Source organism: Entelurus aequoreus, linkage group LG09, assembly GCF_033978785.1.
Source record: "Entelurus aequoreus isolate RoL-2023_Sb linkage group LG09, RoL_Eaeq_v1.1, whole genome shotgun sequence".
In the NCBI taxonomy this organism is placed as follows: Eukaryota; Metazoa; Chordata; class Actinopteri; order Syngnathiformes; family Syngnathidae; genus Entelurus; species Entelurus aequoreus.
Window position 1 is genome coordinate 6,566,990 of NC_084739.1, and position 22,500 is coordinate 6,589,489.

At 37.5% G+C, this 22,500-nt stretch overlaps 1 protein-coding gene across 1 annotated transcript in view; it reads left to right on the forward strand.

Moving 5' to 3' along the window:
• LOC133657833 (calcium-activated potassium channel subunit alpha-1a-like) overlaps positions 1 to 22,500 on the forward strand; it is a 217,402-nt gene that overhangs the window by 157,974 nt on the left and 36,928 nt on the right. The window contains exons 12-13 of the mRNA XM_062059616.1: positions 12,361 to 12,444; positions 16,377 to 16,507. Of these exons, the coding sequence (XP_061915600.1) occupies positions 12,361 to 12,444; positions 16,377 to 16,507 (215 nt within the window). The remainder of the gene's footprint in view (positions 1 to 12,360; positions 12,445 to 16,376; positions 16,508 to 22,500) is intronic.

Sequence of the window (22,500 nt, forward strand, 5' to 3'; positions counted from 1 at the left end):
CCGATACCAACCGATACTGATATATACAGTCGTGGAATTAACACATTATTATGCCTAATTTTGTTGTGATGCCCCGCTGGATGCATTAAACAATGTAACAAGGTTTTCCAAAAGAAATCAACTCAAGGTATGGAAAAAAAATGCCAACATGGCACTGCCATATTTATTATTGAAGTCACAAAGTGCATTATATTTTTTTAACATGCCTCAAAACAGCAGTTTGGAATTTGGGACATGCTCTCCCTGAGAGAGCATGAGGAGGTTGAGGTGGGCGGGGCTGGGGGGTAGCGGTGGTGTATATTATAGCGTCCCGGAAGAGTTAGTGCTGCAAGGGGTTCTGGGTATTTGTTCTGTTGTGTTTATGTTGTGTTACGGTGCGGATGTTCTACCCGAAATGTGTTTGTCATTCTCGTTTGCTGTGGGTTCACAGTGTGGCGCATATTTGTAGCAGTGTTAAAGTTGTTTATACGGCCACCCTCAGTGTGACCTGTATGGCTGTTGACCAAGTATGCGTTGCATTCACTTGCGTGTGTGAAAAACCGTAGATATTATGTGACTGGGCCGGCGCTCTGTACTTCTCTCTACGTCCGTGTACACGGCGGCGTTTTAAGAAGTCATACATTTTACTTTTTGATACTGATAATTTCGAAACCGATACCGATAATTTCCGATATTACATTTTAAAGCATTTATCGGCCGATAATATCGTCAGTCCGATATTATCGGACATCTCTATGTACAAGTAAACCTTGATTGATGATTGATTGATTGGTATTTTCATATATTTTTAAAGGACATCTGCACAGAATCTAGGAATAAAATGCTCCGTCTACAGCAGTGTTTTTTCAACCTTTTTGGAGCCGAGGCACATTTTTGTTCATTAAAAAAATGCGGAGGTACACCACCAGCAGAAAACATTAAAAATGTAAACTCGGTAGTTGATATTGACAGTCAAAAGTCCATTGTTGCAATTGTTGGATATGAATTCAAACCATAACCAAGCATGCATAACCATAGCTCTTGTCTCAAAGTAGGTTTACTGTCAGTTTGTTGGTGTTTTCCTGTGTGTGGTGTCTTGCACTCCTATTTTGGTGGCTTTTCCTGTTTTGTTGGCATTTTCCTGTAGCAGTTTCATGTCTTCCTTTGAGCGCCGTTCCCTGCGTCTGCTTTGTTTTAGCAATCAAGACTAATACAGTTGTTGCTATCCGTCTTTGTGGGGACATTGTTGATTGTCGTGTCATGTGGACGCCGTCTGCTCTACACGCTGTTCAGTGTCAGGTTCAAACACGGATGACATCTATTGAACAAGACAAGAAGCAAGGAATTAAACAGAGACAGAATTAAATTTGGCTCAATGAGGAGAAACGTCTGGACTGTACTCTTTGCACAGTTCCACCACGCTCTGACGAAAGATTGTACGCCTCCTCTTTTATTTGGACTTTCCCTGATTACATGGCAACAGCTGTTTCTAAGGGAGGGGGGTCGTAAACAGCCATCGCCTTTGGTTACAGAACAGTTCCAAGAAAAGGTGGTAAAACAGTTCAAAGAAAAGGTTGCCTGGAGGGGAGTCTCGTCCTGCTTCCTATCCGCTTTGTAGTTCTCGGGTCAAGACAAAATATTTCTGTGGATTATATACATCAAAGAAACAGAACACTTTCATGTCACTCCCCATCCTACACAGTGGAGTTTTACAAGCCTATTGCTTGGTAGGATCAAAGACTTTTGTCTTCTCGCCGGGAACTCATGGCAACACAAAGTTTTGTGATAATTTAGATACAATTATTCTGACAGTAAGTCTTTGCTGTCGTCCAGCATTCTGTTTTTGTTTACTTTGTAGCCAGTTCAGTTTTAGTTTCGTTTTCCATAGCCAATGCCTTTTTTTAGGGGCACTCGCCTTTTGTTTATTTTTGGTTCAAGCATAAGATACGACGTTTACAAAGCAACTGCTGCCACCTACTGATATGGAAGAGTATTACACGGTTACTCTGCCGAGCTCCAGACAGCACCGACACTCAACAACGGCACTTTATTTGCAGATTACCGGTTTGTATAAAATATTTTTTAACCCAAATAGGTGAAATTACATAATCTCCCACGGCACACCAAACTGTATCTCACGGACAAGTGGTTGAAAAACACCGGTCTACAGAACTGCAATATTTCGGTTACCTTGCTTAGTTAAACGAGGGTACACAATATTAGAAACAGCTCTCAGTATGATGCAAGCAAACGGCAACCGCAATATCAAAGATATATTCTCTGGCGTGTTTATCACGTCTTTACTAATTTACAACATTCCCTCCCTAAATGTTCAAATGTTGTAAATATTCCCATGAAAAATAATTTGGGCTGCCATCGACTAAAGTTTTTCATAATTAAATCTCATTCGTTAGATTTTGCCCATAGTCGTTTATCAATCGAATCTATTGCGTTGTTTTTATTAAGAGAAATAAGCAGATTGTGATGAAAGCAGAGTACACGTATTGGTCACTAGGTGTCAGTATAACATCTCATGATATCTAACCGCTATATTATGATTATTTTATATACTTATAACAGGAATATGGAGAGAAAAAAAGCCTAAACCACTCTAATAAACAAATGAAGACGGTAGAAATTGGATAGGACATCAAACCTGACTAAAAGTCGTAATAAAGTTTATGAAAGTATTAATTTTTGTTTTAATAGTTTCATTGGATAGGCACAATGCACATTAATCAACATTGCTGTAAATGTGCCAGTTTTAGCTCATTTCAAACTGTAGTCCCTGGGCAGGATGTAGATCGCCAACAGCAAACGATATACATAACAACCTGTGTAAGGATTGTTAGCTTTATTTTTTTAACTCCCTTACATAAACAACTTACTTTGTAACATGTAAGCGAATACGCCAGAGCATCAATTCCGGTCCTTCAACAATCAAATCAAAATCCATACTCATATATTACAGGTAGTCTATTATCTGTGCACCAGTGGCTAGTGATGCAACAAAAATTCCGCCCTGGAAAGAAGACTGTGGAACGCTCTCCCTGACCACCTGAGGGCACCACAGACTGTGGATGCTTTTTAAAAAGGCTTAAAAACCCTTCTTTTTTAAAAAAAAGCCTTTTTTTAGATATATGCATGCTAGTTCTAGCTAATAGGCTGTTGTAGTTTTATTTTGATTTAATTTCATTATTTTTTTATTTTAATTTAATTTTTTTTAATACACTGTAGCACTTTAAGGTTGTTTACCCAATGTAAAGTGCTTTTTACAAATAAAATCTATTATTATTATTATTATTATTATTATGTTTAGGGCTGCAACTAATGATTGATTTTATAATCGATTAATCTGTCGATTATTAATTTGATTAATTGATTGATAATCGGATACAAGAGACAAACTACATTTCTATCCTTTCCAGTATTTTATTGAAAAAAACCCCAGCAGACTGGCACCATACTTATTTTGATTATTGTTTCTCATTTGATAATCGATTAATCTGTCGATTATTACTTTGATTAATCGATTAATAATCGGATAAAATAGACGAACTACATTTCTATCCTTTTCAGTATTTTATTGGGGGGGGGGAAACAGCAGACTGGCACCATACTTATTTTGATTATTGTTTCTCATTTGATAATCGATTAATCTGTCGATTATTACTTTGGTTAATCGATTAATAATCGGATAAAATAGACAAACTACATTTCTATCCTTTCCAGTATTTTATTGAAAAAAAACAGCATACTGGCACCATACTTATTTTGATTATTGTTTCTCAGCTGTTTGTACATGTTGCAGTTTATAAATAAAGGTTTATAAAAATAAATACAAATAAAAAATAAATTAAAATATAAATAAATAAAATAAAATTGCCTCTGCGTATGCGCATAGCAAAAATCCAATGAATCGATGACTAAATTAATCACCAACTATTTTTATAATAGATTTTAATCGATTTAATCGATTAGTTGTTGCAGCCCTAATTATGTCGTGATGAAGCGTCCACTTCCGCTGGCGTGCCGCGTCTTTTCCCCGCGCACACGGATGACGCAGTTCGCCCAAAGCTGACGAAAAAGTCACATTCAGGTCGCATTGCGTTTAGACTAAAAAGTCACATTCGAAAACATCAGATTCCAGTCAGATTTGGACTAACTCTTGACGAGGCCTGAATCTGATGGGGAAAGATCTGATTTGAAGCACTTTGGAGCGGAAAAAAAAAAAAAATCCGATGTGTGTCACTTGAGGGCAGAAAAAAAATCCGATTTGGTTTTCAGCGTAAACGGAGCCAATGTGCACTGCAAAAAGTCAGTGTTCAAAAACGAGAAAAAAAAATACAAAAATTAGGGGTATTTTATTTGAACTAAGCAAAATTATCTGCCAATAGAACAAGAATATTTGGCTTGTCAAGATTTTCCAAAACAAGTAAAATTAGTTAACTTCAATGGACCCAAAAATATAAAATCTTATGTATGGATGCCCAAAATGTCCCATGGGGAGGGGGGGATAAAAGTTGGAAAAGTCGGCAAAAGTCCCCAAAATGTTCTAAATACCCACCCAGGTTCGAGTCCCACAAGTCCCGCCGCCGGCTTGGATGCCCAAAATGTCCAAAACGCACCAAGCAAAGTCCCACGGGAAGGCGGGGAGAAAAGTGAGAATAGTCGTTAAAATGTTCAAAAATCACACCCGGGTTCGAGTGCCAGACTTGTGGCACTCCATGTGGGACTCGAACCTGGGTAGGTATTTTGAACATGTTTGGGACTTTTGCCAACTTTTCCAACTTTTATCCCCCCCTCCCTGTGGGACTCGGCTGGGTGTGTTATGGACATTTTGGGCATCCCGGGACTTGCGCGGCCGGCGGCGGGACTTGTGGGACTCAAACCTGGGTAGGTATTTTGAACATTTTTGGGGACTTTTGACCACTTTTCTCACTTTTCTCCCCCACTTCCGGTGGGACTTTGCTGGGTGCGTTTTGGACATTTTTTGCATCCCGGGACTTGTGCGGCCGGCGGCGGGACTCGTGGGACTGGAACCCGGGGAGGTATTTTGGACAAAATTGGGACTTTTGACCATTTTGGCCGCCTTTTCCCCTATTCTTCCCCGCCATTGCTGGGTGTGTTTTGGACATTTGGACAAAATAGTTTCAAGCATGTTTTACTCAATATACAGGTAAAAGCCAGTAAATTAGAATATTTTGAAAAACTTGATTTATTTCAGTAATTGCATTCAAAAGGTGTAACTTGTACATTATATTTATTCATTGCACACAGACTGATGCATTCAAATGTTTATTTCATTTAATTTTCATGATTTGAAGTGGCAACAAATGAAAATCCAAAATTCCGTGTGTCACAAAATTAGAATATTACTTAAGGCTAATACAAAAAAGGGATTTTTAGAAATGTTGGCCAACTGAAAAGTATGAAAATGAAAAATATGAGCATGTACAATACTCAATACTTGGTTGGAGCTCCTTTTGCCTCAATTACTGCGTTAATGCGGCGTGGCATGGAGTCGATGAGTTTCTGGCACTGCTCAGGTGTTATGAGAGCCCAGGTTGCTCTGATAGTGGCCTTCAACTCTTCTGCGTTTTTGGGTCTGGCATTCTGCATCTTCCTTTTCACAATACCCCACAGATTTTCTATGGGGCTAAGGTCAGGGGAGTTGGCGGGCCAATTTAGAACAGAAATACCATGGTCCGTAAACCAGGCACGGGTAGATTTTGCGCTGTGTGCAGGCGCCAAGTCCTGTTGGAACTTGAAATCTCCATCTCCATAGAGCAGGTCAGCAGCAGGAAGCATGAAGTGCTCTAAAACTTGCTGGTAGACGGCTGCGTTGACCCTGGATCTCAGGAAACAGAGTGGACCGACACCAGCAGATGACATGGCACCCCAAACCATCACTGATGGTGGAAACGAAAGCAAATTTTGCATTTCCTTTGGAAATCGAGGTCCCAGAGTCTGGAGGAAGACAGGAGAGGCACAGGATCCACGTTGCCTGAAGTCTAGTGTAAAGTTTCCACCATCAGTGATGGTTTGGGGTGCCATGTCGTCTGCTGGTGTCGGTCCACTCTGTTTCCTGAGATCCAGGGTCAACGCAGCCGTCTACCAGCAAGTTTTAGAGCACTTCATGCTTCCTGCTGCTGACCTGCTCTATGGAGATGGAGATTTCAAGTTCCAACAGGACTTGGCGCCTGCACACAGCGCAAAATCTACCCGTGCCTGGTTTACGGACCATGGTATTTCTGTTCTAAATTGGCCCGCCAACTCCCCTGACCTTAGCCCCATAGAAAATCTGTGGGGTATTGTGAAAAGGAAGATGCAGAATGCCAGACCCAAAAACGCAGAAGAGTTGAAGGCCACTATCAGAGCAACCTGGGCTCTCATAACACCTGAGCAGTGCCAGAAACTCATGGACTCCATGCCACGCCGCATTAACGCAGTAATTGAGGCAAAAGGAGCTCCAACCAAGTATTGAGTATTGTACATGCTCATATTTTTCATTTTCATACTTTTCAGTTGGCCAACATTTCTAAAAATCCCTTTTTTGTATTAGCCTTAAGTAATATTCTAATTTTGTGACACACGGAATTTTGGATTTTCATTTGTTGCCACTTCAAATCATCAAAATTAAATGAAATAAACATTTGAATGCATCAGTCTGTGTGCAATGAATAAATATAATGTACAAGTTACACCTTTTGAATGCAATTACTGAAATAAATCAAGTTTTTCAAAATATTCTAATTTACTGGCTTTTACCTGTAGGTCATCAAATCTCAGCAACAAGCTGTAATATCTTACTGAAATCATTTAGGACCAAAACCCTTAAAACAAGTAAAACACTCTAACATAAAATCTGCTTAGTGAGAAGAATTCTCTTATCAGGCAGAAATTAAGCAAATATCACCCTTATTTGAGATATTTAATCTTACTTAGATTTCAGTTTTTGCAGTCTTTTCCCCGTGCACATGAATGACGCACTTCCCCTAAAGCTGACGAAAAAGTCACATTCAGGTCGCATTGCGTTCAGACTAAAGTCACATTCGAAAACATCAGATTCCAGTCAGATTTGGACTAACTCTTGACGTGGCCTGAATCTGATGGGGAAAGATCTGATTTGAAGCACTTTGGAGTAGGGATGTCCGATAATGGCTTTTTGCCGTTTTCCATATTCCGATATTGACCAAACCCTTAATTACCGATACCGATATCAACCCATACCGATATATACAGTCGTGGAATTAACACATTATTATGCCTAATTTGGACAACCAGGTATGGTGAAGATAAGGTCCTTTTAAAAAATTAAAATAAAATAAGATAAATTAATTTAAAAAAATTTCTTGAATAAAAAAGAAAGTAAAACAATATAAAAACAGTTACATAGCAACTAGTAATGAATGAAAATGAGTAAAATTAACTGTTAAATGTTAGTACTATTAGTGGACCAGCAGCACGCACAATCATGTGTGCTTACGGACTGTATCCCTTGCAGACTGTATATATATTGATATATAATGTAGGAAGCAGAGTATTAATAACAGAAAGAAACAACCCTTTTGTGTGAATGAGTGTAAATGGGGGAGGGAGGTTTTTTGGGTTGGTGTACTAATTGTAAGTGTATCTTGTGTTTTTTATGTTGATTTAATAAAAAAACAAACAAAAAACAAAACAAAAAAACGATACTGATAATAAAAAACGATTACGGTAATTTCCGATATTACATTTTAAAGCGATTATCGACCGATAATATCGGCAGACTGATATTATCGGACATCTCTACTTTGGAGCGAAAAAAAAAAATCCGATGTGTGTCACTTGAGGGTAGGAATGTCCGATAATGGCTTTTTGCCGATATCCGATATTCCGATATTGTCCAACTCTTTCATCATCATCATCATCATCATCATTTTTATTTATCTCCTTCACCGATGTGCATCCTCGATAGACAACCATACCACAATTATTCAGTTACACCGTTACACACCAATGCCTGAGAAGGAGCAGGATGAAGAAAAATCTTATATTTTCCTGCCCCCTTCACATAATACATAGTCTTACTTAATGATATGTGAACCAACAATTACATCCAAATATAACGAAAACAAAACAAAACAAAACAAAACAAAAAAAACACAAGTGCAAAACTTCATGAAGTACAAACCGAACAAAAATACAAAAGAAGTAATATACAGGTACACCTCACAGGATGATACAAAACAGATACAAAACCAGGCAAAAAACAAGTAAATTAATAAATATAAAGCAAAATGTAAACACTTATGGCTGTCCATATGATTTTATTGTTCTGTCTTTATATATTTTTTTCAATTTGAATATATTTTTACAATCTTTTATCTCATTATAAAGAGAATTCCATAGTTTAACCCCCACCACTGATATACACATTTGTTTTAAAGTTGTCCTTGAATACTGATGTTGGAAATGACCTTTTCTTCTATGCTCTTCATTCTCAGAAGTGATGACAAACATTTTTTGTAAATTTGCTGGTAATGTTTTGCTTTTAGCCTTAAACATGACACATAATGTCTGTAACTTTACTAGCTCCTGTAATTTCAATAAACCTGAATTAATGAATAATATGTTAGTGTGTTCTAAGTAATCTACTTTATGAATAATCCTTATAGCTCTTTTCTGTAGTTGATACAATGCCTTTATGTTACTCTTATATGTGTTCCCCCACACTTCCACACAGTAGTTGATATATGGCAATATAAGTGCACAATACAATATACGCATTGCCCTATAATCTAACACATATTTTACCTTATTTAATATAAAAATACTCTTAGACATCTTTTTCCGCAGATGTGCAATATGAGATTTCCATGTCAGACCGTCATCCAGTATCACTCCTAAAAATCTAAGTTCAGAAACCCTTTCAATATCTATTCCATTTATTGACAATTTGATCGTTTCCTCCCTTTTCCTCTTACAAAAAATCATGAACTTTGTTTTTTCTACATTTAATGATAATTTATTGGCATCAAACCATCTCTTAAGTTTAATCATTTCCTGTTCAATAATTTTTGATAATGCTTTTAAGTCGTGTCCCGAACTATAAAAGTTGGTGTCGTCCGCAAATAATACAAATTTCAATAACTTTGATACCTCACATATATCATTAATATATAAAATAAACAATTTTGGTCCCAAAACCGAACCTTGTGGAATTCCACATTCAATCCTCATTTGTTCAGATGTATTACCCATAAAATCCACAAACTCTTGTCTATTATCTAAATAACTTCTTAGCCAGTCTAAAACTACTCCTCTCACACCAAATGAATACAACTTGGACAATAATATAGAATGATCTATAGTATCAAATGCTTTTTTAAGATCGATAAATACCCCTATAGTGTATTTCTTATTATCAGTTGCTGTTGCTATATCCTCAATTATATTCATTACAGCTGAAGCAGTGGATCTATTGGTCCGGAATCCATACTGGCTCTCACTCAACAGCATGTTCTTTTCAATAAAACTATCTAATTTTTTTACAAATATTTTTTCAATTATTTTAGAAAATTGTGACAGTAGTGACACTGGTCTGTAATTAGTGAATCTATGTTTATCTCCCGTTTTAAAGAGTGGAATTACCTTTGCTACCTTCATTTTATTTGGAAAGGTCCCTGTTTGAAAAGAAAGATTAAAAATATAACAAAGAGGTTTGATGATACAGTCAATAGTCTTTTTTACAATTATCATGTCTATACCATCACTGTCTGTTGATGTCTTATTTTTCAGTTTTGTTACCACCGATACAATTTCATTTTCACTAACATCTCCTAGAAGCATGGACTGTAGCACTTTGCTTCCCCCTCTCCATCCACTCTGTATATCTTTATGTTCTCCAATACTCTCTGCCAATTTGGGTCCAACATTCACAAAAAATTAATTACAGATACTGATATCAACTGATACCGATATCAACCGATATATGCAGTCGTGGAATTAACACATTATTATGCCTAATTTGGACAACCAGGTATGGTGAAGATAAGGTACTTTTAAAAAAAATAAAATAAAATAAGATAACTAAATTAAAAACATTTTCTTGAATAAAAAAGAAAGTAAAACAATATAAAAACAGTTACATAGAAACTAGTAATGAATGAAAATGAGTAAAATTAACTGTTAAATGTTAGTACTATTAGTGGACCAGCAGCACGCACAATCATGTGTGCTTACGGACTGTATCCCTTGCAGACTGTATATATATTGATATATAATGTAGGAAGCAGAATATTAATAACAGAAAGAAACAACCCTTTTGTGTGAATGAGTGTAAATGGGGGAGGGAGGTTTTTTGGGTTGGTGCACTAATTGTAAGTGTATCTTGTGTTTTTTATGTGGATTTAATTAAAAAACAAAAGAAAAAAAAACAAAAAAAACGATACTGATAATAAAAAAAACGATACCGATAATTTCCGATATTACATTTTAAAGCATTTATCGACTGATAATATCGACAGACCGATATAATCGGACATCTCTACTTTGGAGCGGAAAAAAAAAATCCGATGTGTGTCACTTGAGGGTAGGGATGTCCGATAATGGCTTTTTGCCGATATCCGATATTCCGATATTCCGATATTGTCCAACTCTTTAATTACCGATACTGATATCAACCGATACCGATACATGCAATATAAAAACAGTTACATAGCAACTAGTAATGAATGAAAATGAGTAAAATTAACTGTTAAAGGTTAGTACTATTAGTGGACCAGCAGCACGCACAATCATGTGTGCTTACGGACTGTATCCCTTGCAGACTGTATTGATATATATTGATATATAATGTAGGAACCAGAATATTGATAACAGAAATAAACAACCCTTTTGTGTGAATGAGTGTAAATGGGGGAGGGAGGTTTTTTGGGTTGGTGCACTAATTGTAAGTGTATCTTGTGTTTTTTATGTTGATTTAATAAAAAAACAAACAAAAAACAAAACAAAAAAACGATACTGATAATAAAAAACGATACCGATAATTTCCGATATTACATTTCTAAAGCATTTATCGACCGATAATATCGGCAGACCGATATTATCGGACATCTCTACTTTGGAGCGAGAAAAAAAAAATCCGATGTGTGTCACTTGAGGGTAGGGATGTCCGATAATGTCTTTTTGCCGATATCCGATATTCCGATATTCCGATATTGTCCAACTCTTTAATTACCGATACTGATATCAACCGATACCGATATCAACCGATATATGCAATATAAAAACAGTTACATAGCAACTAGTAATGAATGAAAATGAGTAAAATTAACTGTTAAAGGTTAGTACTATTAGTGGACCAGCAGCACACACAATCATGTGTGCTTACGGACTGTATCCCTTGCAGACTGTATTGATATATATTGATATATAATGTAGGAACCAGAATATTAATAACAGAAAGAAACAACCCTTTTGTGTGAATGAGTGTAAATGGTGGAGGGCGGATTTTTGGGTTGGTGTACTAATTGTAAGTGTATCTTGTGTTTTTTATGTTGATTTAATAAAAAAACAACCAAAAAAAACGATTCTGATAATAAAAAACGATACCGATAATTTCCGATATTACATTTTAAAGCATTTATCGACATCTCTACTTTGGTGCGAAAAAAAAAAATCCGATGTTTGTCACTTGAGGGTAGGGATGTCCGATAATGGCTTTTTGCCGACATCCGATATTCCGATATTGTCCAACTCTTTAATTACCGATACTGATATCAACCGATACCGATATCAACCAGGTATGGTGAAGATAAGGTACTTTTTAAAAAAATTAGTAAAATAAGATAAATAAATTAAAAACATTTTCTTGAATAAAAAAGAAAGTAAAACAATATAAAAACAGTTACATAGCAACTAGTAATTAATGAAAATGAGTAAAATTAACTGTTAAAGGTTAGTACTATTAGTGGACCAGCAGCAGGCACAATTATGTGTGCTTACGGACTGTATCCCTTGCAGACTGTATTGATATATATTGATATATGATGTAGGAACCAGAATATTGATAACAGAAAGAAATGGGGGGAGGGAGGTTTTTTGGGTTGGTGCACTAATTGTAAGTGTATCTTGTGTTTTTTATGTTGATTTAATAAAAAAATAAATAAAAAAAACAATACAGATAATTAAAAAAACCGATACCGATAATTTACGATATTACATTTTAACGCATTTATCGGCCGATAATATCGGCCCTACTTGAGGGCAAAAAAAAAAATCCGATTTGGTTTTCAGCGTAAACGAGGGCCAACGTGCTGCCATCATTGCCCTCCAGAAAGTGTTCCAATAACGCCACCATCTCTCCCCTCTCTGCGCTGCCTCGCCACCATTTAGACAAACCGGCCAAACCTCTGCCGTCGGTTGCACTCAGTCAGGAAAAAAAAAGTGGGATCAACATACAAATGATAACAGAGTTGGGTAAGCTGAGCCTCTCGTCCTCCGCTGCCGCCCACCCGCCAGCCCGCTCATCCGTCCGTCCGTCCGTCCGCCGCGCTCCTCATCAGCTTGTCTTCATGTCTCTGGCTGCAAGTCCAGGCCCACGCTACTCTCATGGCTTCCCTTTGAAAACATTTGGATTCTTCCTCCTATTTGAAATTGACTGTCTTGTTTGAGGCCCTTTTCTTTTTAATGATTTTTTATTTTTTTTTTGCTTTTGTTTTTCTTCCCCCCCACCCCCCACACTTGAGTTGCGTTTGCAGAGCATCCCTAAGGTCTTTGATCATGTCGGCTCTGTCCTTGTGGCTGTTTTCATAGCAACACCTCCCTCCTGCCCTCCCATTCCTCCTCCTCCTCCTCCTCCTCAGTTCTTCGGACCAGGCTTGTTTGCATCAGCCTCTCGTCTCGTTGATTGACACTTCTGCTCCCTGGCATCAGCAAGCCTGCAAAGAAATCAGATTTCAAACCAAAGAAACAAAACAAACTTTCTTTTTGTGCAGAAAAAAAAAAGAAAAAAAGAAGTGTTTCTTCTCGCTCGGAACCGTCTTTGTGAAGCCAATCAGATACTTGAATGGCAATTGGGAGGAATTGGATGTGGTGCACTCCTACTCTTATGTGATTATTGTTTTTGGTTTAACATGTGTGATTATATTCATTTTCAGGGAAAAGGTAAAAAAAAATGATGATGTGACCAACACATCAATCAAATGGACAAAAACAAAAGCATGCCTTTTAAGTCTGCATGGACGTTATAAAGACCATTGTTGAAGTCTCAGAATAATACCGTAAATGTCTAGAAATTATTGGTTCTTGTTTCAATACAATTTGTGTATTTTACATTAAAAAAAAAAAATCAAAATGAGTGACTTCGACAATGGTTATCGTACTTATTTTTAACTATCCTTTTTAATTACTTCATTTGTATGTGGCATGAATGCTGCATGCAGTAGATTTTAAAATAAAAATACATGTCTTCCCACTACATTGATAGACAACAAAGATATTATTAATGAAAAATAATGATAATTTATGGACTGGACTCTCACTTTATTATTTTAGATCCACTATGGACTGGACTCTCACAATATTATGCTTGATCCACTATGGACTGGACTCTCACTATTATGTTAGATCCACTATGGACTGGACTCTCACATTATTATGTTAGATCCACTATGGACTGGACTCTCACTATTATGTTAGATCCACTATGGACTGGACTCTAACTATTATGTTAGATCCACTATGGACTGGACTCTCACTATTATGTTAGATCCACTATGGACTGGACTCTCACATTATTATGTTAGATCCACTATGGACTGGACTCTCACTATAATGTTAGATCCACTATGGACTGGACTCTCACATTATTATGTTCGGTCCACTATGGACTGGACTCTCACACTATTATGTTCGGTCCACTATGGACTGGACTCTCACAATATTATGTTAGATCCACTATGGACTGGACTCTCACACTATTATGCTAGATCCACTATGGACTGGACTCTCACTATAATGTTAGATCCACTATGGACTGGACTCTCACATTATTATGTTCGGTCCATTATGGACTGGACTCTCACAATATTATGCTTGATCCACTATGGACTGGACTCTCACTATTATGTTAGATCCACTATGGACTGGACTCTCACAATATTATGTTAGATCCACTATGGACTGGACTCTCACACTATTATGTTAGATCCACTATGGACTGGACTCTCACATTATTATGTTAGATCCACTATGGACTGGACTCTCACATTATTATGTTAGATCCACTATGGACTGGACTCTCACAATATTATGTTAGATCCACTATGGACTGGACTCTCACTTTATTATGTTAGATCCACTATGGACTGGACTCTCACAATATTATGTTAGATCCACTATGGACTGGACTCTCACAATATTATGTTAGATCCACTATGGACTGGACTCTCACACTATTATGTTAGATCCACTATGGACTGAACTCTCACAATATTATGTTAGATCCACTATGGACTGGACTCTCACACTATTATGTTAGATCCACTATGGACTGAACTCTCACACTATTATGCTAGATCCACTATGGACTGGACTCTCACAATATTATGTTAGATCCACTATGGACTGGACTCTCACAATATTATGTTAGATCCACTATGGACTGGACTCTCACATTATTATGTTAGATCCGCTATGGACTGGACTCTCACTTTATTATGTTAGATCCACTATGGACTGGACTCTCACATTATTATGTTAGATCCACTATGGACTGGACTCTCACATTATTATGTTAGATCCACTATGGACTGGACTCTCACACTATTATGTTAGATCCACTATGGACTGGACTCTCACATTATTATGTTAGATCCACTATGGACTGGACTCTCACATTATTATGTTAGATCCACTATGGACTGGACTCTCACATTATTGTGCTAGATCCACTATGGACTGGACTCTCACATTATTATGTTAGATCCACTATGGACTGGACTCTCACATTATTATGTTAGATCCACTATGGACTGGACTCTCACATTATTATGTTAGATCCACTATGGACTGGACTCTCACACTATTATGTTAGATCCGCTATGGACTGGACTCTCACATTATTGTGCTAGATCCACTATGGACTGGACTCTCACATTATTATGTTAGATCCACTATGGACTGGACTCTCACATTATTATGTTAGATCCACTATGGACTGGACTCTCACATTATTATGTTAGATCCACTATGGACTGGACTCTCACACTATTATGTTAGATCCACTATGGACTGGACTCTTACATTATTATGTTAGATCCACTATGGACTGGACTCTCACACTATTATGTTAGATCCACTATGGACTGGACTCTCACACTATTATGCTAGATCCACTATGGACTGGACTCTCACACGATTATAAAAATAATGATAATCTATAAAGGAATCTAAATTCTACCAATCTGTGATTGTCATAGTACTATAATGAAGAGGTTATAATTTGTCTAAATATTTACATTAAATTCTGGTTAACCTGCTACAGTTTAGTTCAAATCATGACGGGTCAAATGCAGAGAATAATTTGGCCACACCTCGTGTGTGTGTGACAATCATTGGTACTTAATTTTGTAGTACATTTCTAAATATTTATAATCCTAAAGTGCACCAAATGCAACGTTATATTATAAAGACCACCTGAAAGATGTACCTTACGATATTAGCAGTATAGCGGACAGTACACTTGCATATAGCATCATTACCACACAGATCTAGTATAATATATTAGACTTAAACTTTTTATTGTCATTCAAATTTGAACTTTACAGTACAGATAAGGACACAATTGTGTTGCATTAGCTCATGGTAGTGCAGGATAAAAAAATCAATAAGGTGCAGATATAAATAAATAGATTACTGTACAGATAAATATATTGCACTTTTGCATATGCATCCACGTTTATGGATGTATGTTATATTGTCTTTATATTCCAGCCAGTTAATCCATTTTTGGGGGGAATTGAGGGGATTATTATGATGCGTTCAAGAGTCTTACTATTTAAAACTAAAATGGCATTCATGGAAATAATTTTTAAAAAATATTTTGAAATCCCCATTCTTCTTTTTTGTGATTGTATTTGTATAAAAGAAAAATATATATTTTGCTAATTACAAAAAATATATATTTGACCTATTTCAAACCATTTATAAAGATGTATATGTAAGTGTATAGTTATCATAATAATGATAATTGTTGACCCTCCACCTCCTTGTATCGAGTCATATTTGGTGCCTTTTACCTTCGTCCGCCAATGATTCCTTCCCCGTTGATAAAGCGCTATACGTCAAAGTTGACATCTCGCCACCGCATCCTCCGGTAACTCCCGCTTGCGTTTTCCGCCCGTCTCCAGTGAACGACTCCAACGTTCAATTCTTGGACCAAGACGACGACGACGACCCCGACACGGAGCTGTACCTCACGCAGCCCTTCGCCTGTGGCACCGCCTTCGCCGTCAGCGTCCTGGACTCTCTGATGAGCGCCGTAAGTCCACTCAGCAAGCCACACACGTTCTCCAAATCTCTGCATAGCAAAGTCCGCTAAGTAGTTTCAGTTTCAGTAGTGTGTGTAAGAGTGTTTCAGTAGTGTGTATAAGAGTGTTTCAGTAGTGTGTGTGAAAAAAATATTTCAGTTGTTTATGTGAGAGCATTTCAGTATTGTGTATAAGAGTGTTTCAGTAGTGTGTATAATAGTGTTTCAGTTGTGTGTATAAGAGTGTTTCAGTAGTGTGTATAATAGTGTTTCAGTTGTGTGTATAAGAGTGTTTCAGTAGTGTGTATAAGAGTGTTTCAGTAGTGTGTATAAGAGTGTTTCAGTAGTGTGTGTGAGAAAAAACATTTCAGTTTATGTGAGAGCATTTCAGTAGTGTGTATAAGAGTGTTTCAGTAGTGTGTATAAGAGTGTTTCAGTAGTGTGCGTGAGAGAAAAACATTTCAGTTGTTTATGTGAGAGCATTTCAGTAGTGTGTATAAGAGTGTTTCAGTAGTGTGTATACGAGTGTTTCAGTAGTGTGTATAAGAGTGTTTCAGTAGTGTGTGTAAGAGTGTTTCAGTAGTGTGTGTGAGAGAAAAACATTTCAGTTGTTTATGTGAGAGCATTTCAGTAGTGTGTATAAGAGTGTTTCAGTAGTGTGTATACGAGTGTTTCAGTAGTGTGTATAAGAGTGTTTCAGTAGTGTGTGTAAGAGTGTTTCAGTAGTGTGTGTGAGAGAAAAACATTTCAGTTGTTTATGTGAGAGCATTTCAGTAGTGTGTATAAGAGTGTTTCAGTAGTGTGTATACGAGTGTTTCAGTAGTGTGTATAAGAGTGTTTCAGTAGTGTGTGTAAGAGTGTTTCAGTAGTGTGTGTGAGAGAAAAACATTTCAGTTGTTTATGTGAGAGCATTTCAGTCTTGTGTATAAGAGTGTTTCAGTAGTGTGTGTAAGAGTGTTTCAGTAGTGTGGGTGAAAGAAAAACATTTCAGTTGTTTATGTGAGAGCATTTCAGTAGTGTGTATAAGAGTGTTTCAGTAGTGTGTATAAGAGTGTTTCATTAGTGTGGGTGAGAGAAAAACATTTCAGTTGTTTATATGAGAGCATTTCAGTAGTGTGTATAAGAGTGTTTCAGTAGTGTGTGTAAGAGTGTTTCAGTAGTGTGGGTGTGAGAAAAATGTTTCAGTTGTTTATGTGAGAGCATTTCAGTATTGTGTATAAGAGTGTTTCAGTAGTGTGTATAAGAGTGTTTCAGTAGTGTGTATAAGAGTGTTTCAGTAGTGTGTGTAAGAGAAAAACATTTCAGTTGTTTATGTGAGAGCATTTCAGTAGTGTGTATAAGAGTGTTTCAGTAGTGTGTGTAAGAGTGTTTCAGTAGTGTGGGTGTGAGAAAAATATTTCAGTTGTTTATGTGAGAGCATTTCAGTAGTGTGTATAAGAGTGTTTCAGTAGTGTGTGTAAGAGTGTTTTTGTAGTGTGGGTGTGAGAAACATATTTCAGTTGTTTATGTGAGAACATTTCAGTATTGTGTATAAGAGTGTTTCAGTAGTGTGTATAAGAGTGTTTCAGTAGTGTGTATAAGAGTGTTTCAGTAGTGTGGGTGAGAGAAAAACATTTCAGTTGTTTATATGAGAGCATTTCAGTAGTGTGTGTAAGAGTGTTTCAGTAGTGTGGGTGTGAGAAAAATATTTCAGTTGTTTATGTGAGAGCATTTTAGTATTGTGTATAAGAGTGTTTCAGTAGTGTGTATAAGAGTGTTTCAGTAGTGTGTATAAGAGTGTTTCAGTAGTGTGTGTAAGAGAAAAACATTTCAGTTGTTTATGTGAGAGCATTTCAGTAGTGTGTATAAGAGTGTTTCAGTAGTGTGTATAATAGTGTTTCAGTAGTGTGTATAATAGTGTTTCAGTAGTGTGTATAATAGTGTTTCAGTAGTGTGTGTAAGAGTGTTTCAGTAGTGTGGGTGTGAGAAAAATATTTCAGTTGTTTATGTGAGAGCATTTCAGTAGTGTGTATAAGAGTGTTTCAGTAGTGTGTGTAAGAGTGTTTCTGTAGTGTGGGTGTGAGAAACATATTTCAGTTGTTTATGTGAGAACATTTCAGTATTGTGTATAAGAGTGTTTCAGTAGTGTGTATAAGAGTGTTTCAGTAGTGTGTATAAGAGTGTTTCAGTAGTGTGGGTGAGAGAAAAACATTTCAGTTGTTTATATGAGAGCATTTCAGTAGTGTGTGTAAGAGTGTTTCAGCAGTGTGGGTGTGAGAAAAATATTTCAGTTGTTTATGTGAGAGCATTTTAGTATTGTGTATAAGAGTGTTTCAGTAGTGTGTATAAGAGTGTTTCAGTAGTGTGTATAAGAGTGTTTCAGTAGTGTGTATAAGAGTGTTTCAGTAGTGTGTGTAAGAGTGTTTCAGTAGTGTGTGTAAGAGAAAAACATTTCAGTTGTTTATGTGAGAGCATTTCAGTATTGTGTATAAGAGTGTTTCAGTAGTGTGTATAATAGTGTTTCAGTAGTGTGTATAAGAGTGTTTCAGTAGTGTGTGTAAGAGTGTTTCAGTAGTGTGGGTGTGAGAAAAATATTTCAGTTGTTTATGTGAGAGCATTTTAGTATTGTGTATAAGAGTGTTTCAGTAGTGTGTATAAGAGTGTTTCAGTAGTGTGTATAAGAGTGTTTCAGTAGTGTGTGTAAGAGAAAAACATTTCAGTTGTTTATGTGAGAGCATTTCAGTAGTGTGTATAAGAGTGTTTCAGTAGTGTGTATAATAGTGTTTCAGTAGTGTGTATAATAGTGTTTCAGTAGTGTGTATAATAGTGTTTCAGTAGTGTGTATAAGAGTGTTTCAGTAGTGTAGGTGAGAGAAAAACATTTCAGTTGTTTATGTGAGAGCATTTCAGTAGTGTGTAAGAGTGTTTCAGTAGTGTGTATAATAGTGTTTCAGTAGTGTGTATAATAGTGTTTCAGTAGTGTGTGTAAGAGTGTTTCAGTAGTGTATATAAGAGTGTTTCAGAAGTGTGGGTGAGAGAAAAACATTTCAGTTGTTTATGTGAGAGCATTTCAGTAGTGTGTATAAGAGTGTTTCAGTAGTGTGTATAAGAGTGTTTCAGTAGTGTGTATAAGAGTGTTTCAGTCGTGTGTATAAGAGTGTTTTAGTAGTGTGTATAAGAGTGTTTCAGTAGTGTATGTAAGAGGTAAATCTGAACAATGTCCCTAATGGCCCCTCATAAAGTAGACCCCTCACATTTCAGCTAATATGTTATTGTTCAAAAGGAGGGGGATCATGCTTCAGAATCTCGCAGTGCATGTTGAAATTCCACGTTTTTCTCAACAAACCACAGCTTCCAGCAGCTAGGGATGGGTGCTGCTTCGACAATACCATGTGTCCAGTCCTTTTTAGAGGATTAGTAGATCTTACTGTGATGAAAGCTGCACGCTGACTACTTTAAAGTGCATCCAAGTTAATGCTGTCTTAGGACAGGGGTCGGCAACTCCAAAATGTTGAAAGAGCTATCTATATTGGACCAAAAATACAAAAAACTAATCTGTCTGCAGCCGCCAAAAATTAAAAGGACTCTCACATTATTATGTTAGATCCACTATGGACTGGACTCTCACACTATTATGCTAGATCCACTATGGACTGGACTCTCACACTATTATGTTAGATCCACTATGGACTGGACTCTCACACTATTATGTTAGATCCACTATGGACTGGACTCTCACACTATTATGTTAGATCCACTATGGACTGGACTCTCACATTATTATGTTAGATCCACTATGGACTGGACTCTCACAATATTATGCTAGATCCACTATGGACTGGACTCTCACACTATTATGTTAGATCCACTATGGACTGGACTCTCACAATATTATGTTAGATCCACTATGGACTGGACTCCCACAATATTATGTTAGATCCACTATGGACTGGGCTCTCACACTATCATGTTAGATCCACTATGGACTGGACTCTCACAATATTATGTTAGATCCACTATGGACTGGACTCTCACACTATTATGTTAGATCCACTATGGACTGGACTCTCACACTATTATGTTAGATCCACTATGAACTGGACTCTCACAATATTATGTTAGATCCACTATGGACTGGACTCTCACACTATTATGTTAGATCCACTATGGACTGGACTCTCACTATTATGTTAGATCCACTATGGACTGCACTCTCACAATATTATGCTAGATCCACTATGAACTGGACTCTCACAATATTATGTTAGATCCACTATGGACTGGACTCTCACAATATTATGCTAGATCCACTATGAACTGGACTCTCACACTACTATGTTAGATCCACTATGGACTGGACTCTCACACTATTATGTTAGATCCACTATGGACTGGACTCTCACAATATTATGTTAGATCCACTATGGACTGGACTCTCACACTATTATGTTAGATCCACTATGGACTGGACTCTCACACTATTATGTTAGATCCACTATGGACTGGACTCTCACACTGTTATGCTAGATCCACTATGGACTGGACTCTCACACTATTATGCTAGATCCACTATGGACTGGACTCTCACATTATTATGTTAGATCCACTATGGACTGGACTCTCACAATATTATGTTAGATCCACTATGGACTGGACTCACACTATTATGTTAGATCCACTATGGACTGGACTCTCACATTATTATGTTAGATCCACTATGGACTGGACTCTCACACTATTATGTTAGATCCACTATGGACTGGACTCTCACATTATTATGTTAGATCCACTATGGACTGGACTCTCACACTATTATGTTAGATCCACTATGGACTGGACTCTCACACTACTATGTTAGATCCACTATGGACTGGACTCTCACTATTATGTTAGATCCACTATGGACTGGACTCACACTATTATGTTAGATCCACTATGGACTGGACTCTCACAATATTATGTTAGATCCACTATGGACTGGACTCTCACAATATTATGTTAGATCCACTATGGACCTGACTCACAATATTATGTTAGATCCACTATGGACTGGACTCTCACAATATTATGTTAGATCCACTATGGACTGGACTCTCACAATATTATGTTAGATCCACTATGGACCTGACTCACAATATTATGTTAGATCCACTATGGACCTGACTCACAATATTATGTTAGATCCACTATGGACCTGACTCACAATATTATGTTAGATCCACTATGGACTGGACTCTCACAATATTATGTTAGATCCACTATGGACTGGTCCATTCTAAGGTTTCTCATTGTCATCCCATTGGGTTGAGTTTTTTTCTTGCCCTGATGTGGGATCCGAGCCCAGGATGTCGTTGTGGCTTGTGCAGCCCTTTGAGACACTCGTGATTTAGGGCTATATAAGTAAACATTGATTGATCGATTGATTGAAATAAATACATTATTTTGGCACAGTTTGGCTTTTAAGAGAGGAAACTCAAAAAGGAGCCTCATCTCTGTGCGGAGAAATGAGCAATGCTTACTTTTGAGCATCACATTTCCCGTGGATGCAGCAGTTTTTGCAGAGCGGTCGCGTGTAAAACGAAGTGATCGTGTACATTGATCCCACCTCCCTGCCGGCTTCGCCGACATCAAAGCCGGCTGGTTGGCGTCGCGCCTCATTTGAAGTAGACGGCGTTCAACTTAAGATTCCTTTAATGAAGTAAGTATAGAACGTTAGCGTCATGGCGGTGACACCAGCTCCACTTTTTAACGGGCCGGAGAGACGTTCTTTCATCTCTCGACAATGCCGCCGCCGCATGAAAGATCACATAAATACGCAGGCAGACGGCGGAGAGAGAGGGAGGGGGGAAAATATAACCTTCAACACCTCATCCCCCCCCCCCCACTCATGGCCAAGTGTATTTATCCGCTTGGTGTCGTGATGGCTTCATCCCAGCAGCCAATGGGGGGGCGTGCTTAGGTTGGAGCTGCTGAGGGAGGAGTGTGTGGGCATCAGCTGTAGCTCGGCGCCGGTCAGAGGTGAAGGCG